At 48.9% G+C, this 6,786-nt stretch overlaps 1 protein-coding gene across 1 annotated transcript; it reads left to right on the forward strand.

Moving 5' to 3' along the window:
* The first annotated feature begins 504 nt into the window (after positions 1 to 504).
* C9H9orf152 (chromosome 9 C9orf152 homolog) lies at positions 505 to 5,914 on the forward strand. Its single transcript, XM_007113022.3, has 2 exons — positions 505 to 685; positions 4,415 to 5,914. The coding sequence occupies exons 1-2, from the start codon at positions 505 to 507 to the stop codon at positions 4,918 to 4,920; spliced, it is 687 nt and encodes a 228-aa protein (XP_007113084.2). The 3' UTR covers positions 4,921 to 5,914.
* The last annotated feature ends 872 nt before the right edge of the window (positions 5,915 to 6,786 follow it).

Consider the following 6,786-nt stretch of genomic DNA (forward strand, 5'->3'; position numbering starts at 1 on the left):
AGCACTAGCTCCAGCTCTGCCGGGAAACAGGAGGCTTCACTGTGGCTCCTGGAGTCGTAGTCTACACTTTCGGATCAAGCAGTGAAGGGCCTGGAATAGGATACTCCTTGGACCCCAAAAGGGCTCTGAGCGGCTCTGCTTGTCCTTCTCTCTGTCCCCTGCTCCCCCCTCACTCCTTGCCCCCTCCCTCCTCAAGCTGCCCCCCAGCCCGTGTTCACCCCTCTCTCACCCCATTCACCCCCCGCGGCTATCACCTCTTCCTCCATTCTTCATCCCCTCTTTGCACCCCTTCCTTCCCTCCTCCCCCTCCAACGTTTCCTTCTCCTTACCGCCCACTCCCACCCTTCTCCTTCCCCCAATTTCTCGCTCTCCCTCCCTTGCTCTTCTCCAGATCTTTCCACCTTGCTCCTCACTTCCCTCTCCACCCTCCTCTCCCTGAGCCCTACCACCTCCCCCCCCCAGCCCCGCCCGCCAGTGTTTGCTTTGCTCCCGGAACCGAAGCGGATGCAGGGGTTGCCCTGCCCGTGCCCGGCCCTGCCCCACTTCTGGCAGCCGGGGTCTCCCTTCATGGCCGCCGGCTCTGGGGCTCAGGGGCCCCTGCTCAGCATGCAGCGCCTGCGAGCGCAGTACGCAGGCCTGAGACGGCGACAGAAGGCCCAGGCCCACGTGGTGGTGCTGCCGAAAGGTAGGGCCGGGCAGGTGCTGGGGGCAGAAGGGAAGGGCACGAGGGCCTGGCTGTGGGCAGAACGGGTGGCTGCGCGGTGGGCAGCGCAGGGCCAGGGCTCTGCTGGCCTCCTGGTGCGGAAGAGCGGGGAGGCGGGCTGGCCAGAGGCAGGACACGGAGGCCGGTGCGGGGGCCGTTCCGCTGGGGCCTCAAGCAGGCAGCTGGCAGGCAGCGCGCTGCCAGGGAGAGAGGACACGTGACGTTCCCAACAGCTTGGGCACTGGCCATAGGAAACGCAGGGCTCAGGGACCCGGGAGGCACCCAGGCTCCCCAAGCGAGCTCTGCACCCCGTCAAACAGCAGCTGGGGAGGGGCACTGAGACACAGAAGCCCCGCCTCCGGGGAGCAGCCTCCTCCCTTTGGGAACTCGGATTTATTCCAGGAGGAACTTAGCAGCACAGGGCTCAGAAAGCAAGCGATTGTCAAATCCCAGCCCTTCATCCTCTAACCGAGAGGGCAAGTCAGGGGAGGTCGGAAGACCCCCTGAAAGGTCAAGGCTGTGCTCTGGGAATTTCTGTGGCTGTTTAGACAGTTCAGGACTCACTGAGCAGCCCACCCCGCTCTAGGCAAGTCTGGGAAGGAATCAGGGGCCAGAGGGTCCTCAGTGTCTGGGACAGGAAGGGCACTGCCTTGGGCTAAAGGCACCCATCTCTCATGCCAATGAGTGGGGCCCATTTGAACTGAACTGGTTCAGTTCATTGAACTGAACAGCCAAATAGCCCCCTCTCTCTGCAGGGCAGAAGCTGGCAGTTTCCTAAAGCCCTATTCCATCCTCAAGGGTATTAATTCATTCAGTTACTCAGCAAGCATTAATTAAACTTGTATCAAATGAAAGCAGATTTAACACACCTGTGGTTCAGACTCACACATCCATGTGATGGGTACGTCCCCAAAGACATCTCAAACTCAGCACGCCCCGTAGAATTCACCACCCCTGCCCCACCCCTCCCCGCTGCCCCTTTCTCCTGCATCCTAGAACTCAAACCTCCCTCCTCCGTCGTCACCACTTGATGAGTTACGTCATGGACATGAGTTACATCATGAGTTACAACAGGGTAATGCAAGGGGGAGTGCTCAGGCTCTGCTTCCCCAGGGAAGGCTTCTCACCCGCAGGCTCAGTCAGAATCTTTCAGGGCATTTCTAGCAGTTTGCAAGGCCACATTCTTGCTCTGACTGTGAGAAGTAGTGTGCTGTGTGATGGAGTGTTCCTGTACTTGGTCTCTGGAGAAGGGCCTGAACCTGAGTCCCAGCTCCACCACTGACTTGCTCTGTGCAGCTTTGAACAAGTCATGTCCATTACTCTGTGACTCAGCTTCCTCCTCTTTCAGCTGGGAATAACTGTAGTCCCCGGAGTAGAGGGTTGTGGTGGCAACTAAATAAATTAATATGTATAAAGCTCCTTAGGGTTTTCTGTGCTACTTGGCTGAGGACCAGATCGTTATGTCACACGAGTCCGAGTTAGAAGGACACTTGAAGCACTTGGACTGGGCGTCAGGAATAAGGTGGTTCTCCAGGGAGCAATCAGAGTAAGATTACAAAAATGAGGTGAAAATGATGCTGGGGGAGGGGGCAAAAAAGCAATTTTGCCTGCATATTAGCAACCGGCTGGATGGTGGTACCATTCACTGAGATAGAGAATATAGGAGAAAAAGATTTCTGATTAGGAAGAGATGAATTTGTTTGTGAATATGCTGCACTTGAGGGAGTTGTCTGTAAAACGTCCAACCAGCCTGGATCTCAGGAGAGAAATGTGGGCTGGAGATATAGATTTGGGGCCATCAACATATTGGTAGTAGTTGAAGCCATGGGCACGGATAAAATTGTGCAGGACCAATGTGTAAATTGATAAGAGGCTGGGATGACAAGTAGAGTCCTACAATACTCAAATATTGAAGGGACAAGCAGAGGAAAAGAAGTCAGGGAAGATAGCAGTCAAAATGGTAGCAGATGAATATTAGCCCGAAAAAGGAAATTCACACATGCTGAATCTTGGGTGAACCTACATGAACCTTGAGGACATTATGCTAAGGGAAATAAGCCAGCCACAAAAAGACAAGCGCTGTAATGATCTACTCATATGAGATACCTGGAGTAGTCAAATTCACAGAGACAGAAAGTAGAATGGTGGTTGCCAGGGTGGGGGAGATGAAGAGTTGTTGTTTAATGGGTATAGTGTCAGTTTGGGAAAGATGAAAAAGTTCTGGAGATCGGTTGCACAATGTGAATGGACTTAACACTATTGAACTGTACACTTCAAAATGGCTAAGAGGGTAAATTGTACGTTGTGTGTCTTACCACAGTTCACTTTTCTTAAATGATAGGAGAAAACCGGGAGATATTAATGCCATGAAGCCAAGCAAGTAGAGGGAATTTAGGGATGCTCTGTGTCCAGCATAGCAGAGACTCAGGAAGACAGAGTGGCCATTGAGATTGGCTCCCACTAAAACTAGATCTCAGTGTCTTAAGACACTGGGCTGTATCTGGAAGGGCACGTACTCTGGGAGCTGATTAATGGAAGGAAGCCCTCTGGAATTAGCTTTCTTCATCCTGTCTTAGTGTTATGGAATGAATTTAGGTTCTAGAAATGCAGTGGAAGGTGTTCTGGATTCCTAGCACTAGAGTTCAAGGGCTTCCTTCTGGCTTTATTCCTTCAACACCATCTCTCCACTCACACCATGTACTCTGTCACCTAGGGGCCTCCAGCAGGGACAAATGTCAGAATGCTCAAGGGAGCTTCACCGCATTTCAGAGGGAATTCCAGGCTGGCCACAGGTCTCCTTTCTATAGGAAAATGGCTTTCAGTCATCTCTCCAACCCTCAATGCCACCAAGAGTTGACAAGAAACTATCATGTCCCACAAGGTGGTAAAAAGATGTCCCTGAGAAGGAAGAAAGACATCGGTCTGCCTTCTCATCCCTGAAGCCAGTTCAGGGAAGCAGTAGGTGCTGCAAACATGTTCCCAGAACAGTGGCTATGGTTCAGAAAGATAAAGACCAGTCCTCCAAAAGGAACTGCCTCAAAACACAGTTCCCCTGTCCTCTGCCTTGGGTGCTAAACCCATTATCAGAATCCCACAACACAAAACCCTGTAAGTTAAGAATAACCCTTTCCACTGGCCAGTGTATGTGAATCACACATGTGGGTAAACACACGTTGTGCCCTTGGTCCCCGTTATTCTTTTAGTCTGAAATACGAGTTCCCTAGTTCTTCCTACGGTTCACTCCCTCACTGCAGTCAAAAACTAAAGTCTCCTATTAAATTCTATCACGCTCGAATGTTTTTTTCCATAGCATTGATTACCACCAGAAACTTTATTATAGTATGTTTATTTGCTTATTCTTTTTCTACTCCACTAGACCACATCATGAAGAGGTAGATTTTGTCTCAGTGTCCATTACTGTATTCCCAAGACCTAGAATAAATAATGCCTGGCACATTATAAGGGCCTAATAAATATTTGTTGAATAAATGAATAACTGTGCATGAATATGTGTGTGTGTGTGTGTGTGTGTGTGTGTGTGTGTGTGTGTGTGTGTGTGTGTTAGAGAGAGATAATGCAGTGCGTTGGGTACCTGGCCTCCTTGATGTATTTGGCATGGCCTTCCTTCAGCTTGAAAGCTCTGAGACCCCCAAAATGAGAGCCACCCATGTACTTTGCAGTGGTGACCCAGCTGGTGCCTTGCTTTCTCAGGAGGGAACATGCCTGCTCCCGCTGAGGCCATGGTCAGTGCTGTTTGGATTAACAAGGAGAGAAGGCATTCATTGTCCCTAGAAGAGGCGGATCCTGAGGCAGAGGAGATGCTGGAGGAGGCTGACAGAGGCTGTCTCCAGGACCCCAAGTCTCCATGGCGCACGCACCTAGAGATGCACCACTCGGTCCAAACCTTCCACCAGGAAACCAGTCATCAAGTAAAGGACAAGTTCATGGGGTCTGAGCAAAGGCTCCCAGGCTTGTCTGAAGACCCTCAGATGACTCAGCAAGGAAGCACGATCCCAGAGGCAGCCCAGCATGAATGTCAAGTGGGCAATACCCCAACAAAGGCAGTGAGATCTGGCTTCAACATTGGCGCTCAGGGCCCTCCTTCCATAAAGAAGCCACACAGGTCCGGAAGACCCGTTCACTATCCATTTCCCCAGAGGAAAACTCCCAGGATCTCCCAGGTGGCCCGGAACCTGGGCTTATATGGCCCAGCCTGAAGCTTTCTACCCAAAGGTCTCAACCTTGAGGCCATCTGTGGCCTCACCTAGAACTTAGGAGGCAGAGGCATAGCTAGGGCCTCTAGCTGGGAGCAGAACTGGACTCCATCAATCGTCGGGATGGTGGGACATGAACTTTGCAGTGGGCACATAGTCTTGTCCTTCAAAAAATAAAAAAAGAGATTGCCCAGACCAGACTGCTCACAGCTCAGGATGAAAGAGTGCTGTCTGATCAGTGCAACCCCATTCTGCTTATATAAGAAGACATTGCTATGGACATCGACTCAGTCCTTAGAACTAGAGAATTTTGAAACGTAAGACAGAGACCCTAGCCAGTGGATGCCTTTGCAGTGCCCTAGAGTCGACAGGCGTGGGCAATCTTGTTTTCAGTAACTTCTGAGGATTTCTCACATGTTCTGGAGAAGAGGGGCCCTGAGAATTTCCTTTTTCTGGTCGCTATGCCTGGAGGCCAGCTCACTTCCAAGTCTCTACATTCATTGGTAGTGACCACACCATTTTAGCTTGAGCCTCCCAAAGTATGGTCACCCTGGGTAAAAAGGGTCAAAACAATGCCACCTACTGTTCTGTGTGTTTAAGTGTCTTTAGGAAGGGTTGGTCATCTCTCCCCTCTCATTGATTAGACTGCACATTCCAGTCTCATTATAGATTTATTTCCTTTCATCCTTCTCTCTCCGTCCTTTCCTTCCTTCCTTCCTCCCTCCCTCCCTTCCTTTTTTCCTATTTGCTCTCTTCTTCCCTTCTTCAATCTCTCTCTCTCTCTCTCTCTCCAAATTAAACACTGCCCATCATTGAAGATATATAGTAATAGAAGCCTGAAAGAAGAAGATAAAGAAATGTTCCTGCTTGGAAAGTATGTGTTCCTCAAAAGTTGCTCCATTTTCAGCCAAATTTGAATCATTCAGATCCTTCCTGGTATATTTTAAACCAAAGACAAAGTGAAGCAGGTATTACTTGGGTGGTGGGGAAGAAATTATCTTACCTGGTTAATGTTTAACTTTAATAAACACACCTAAAGTGATTTTTCCTCATGCCAGATTCTCTCTCTGTAAAGTTTTACCCACATCATCCTTTTGTCCCCATGGTGATCCAGTCTTGCCCACCCACATAGAGAGATGTTACCTAGGAGTGTCATTTCCTGTCAAAATATGTATGTGCCTTCTCCTTGGGCCACCCCGAAAAATTCCCTCCAATTTGGGGATTCATTGTGATTCCTTTTGTGAATAATTAATAAGAGCCAGTTGTTAATTTTTTTTAATAGTCTAAAGGAAAACAAGGAAATTTTCTGAAAAAACTTTTCCTTTGCTTTTGTTTTAAAGAGGCTTCCCACAAGCAACTCCTCTTTCTACAGTGTATCAATCAGGATAGGCTATGTTTTGCTGAGTAACAAACAACTCCCAAACCTCACACAGAAGCTTTTTTTTTTCCCACTCATGAAAATTCCACTGTGGATTTGGGCAAACTTCCAGGGCAGCTCTCCTACATTATTACTAACAATTCAAGCTGCTTCAATCTTGTGGCACCACCATATCAATACTGGTTTCCCTAATCACTGTAGCAGAAGAAAGTGCATTAAAAGTCACATACTGGCTCTCAAATCACTTTGCTTATGTTTCATTGTCCAAAGCAAGTAACACGGGCATATCTTCACTTCAAGGGTATGAGAAAGTGCATTCATTTCATGTGCCCACAAGGAGAGAAGGAATGGAAATATGGATGAGCAGAACTAATGGCTAACACAGCTAGAGAGGGGCCAGGTCATAGTACAATATTAGATTTTATTTTGAATACAATAAGTAGCCATTAAGGGATTTACATATGAGACCAAAATGACTGGATTTGCAGTTT

The sequence above is a fragment of the Physeter macrocephalus genome, chromosome 9 (genome assembly GCF_002837175.3).
Source record: "Physeter macrocephalus isolate SW-GA chromosome 9, ASM283717v5, whole genome shotgun sequence".
NCBI lineage: Eukaryota > Metazoa > Chordata > Mammalia > Artiodactyla > Physeteridae > Physeter > Physeter macrocephalus.

What these genes read in the sequence shown, in the direction of transcription:
- C9H9orf152 (XM_007113022.3), top strand. Translation starts at nt 505, where the DNA reads ATGCAGGGGTTGCCCTGCCCGTGCCCGGCCCTGCCCCACTTCTGGCAG. An exon ending in CGTGGTGGTGCTGCCGAAAG is followed by an intron (nt 686 to 4,414) that starts GTAGGGCCGGGC and finishes TTGCTTTCTCAG; the next exon opens with GAGGGAACATGCCTGCTCCC.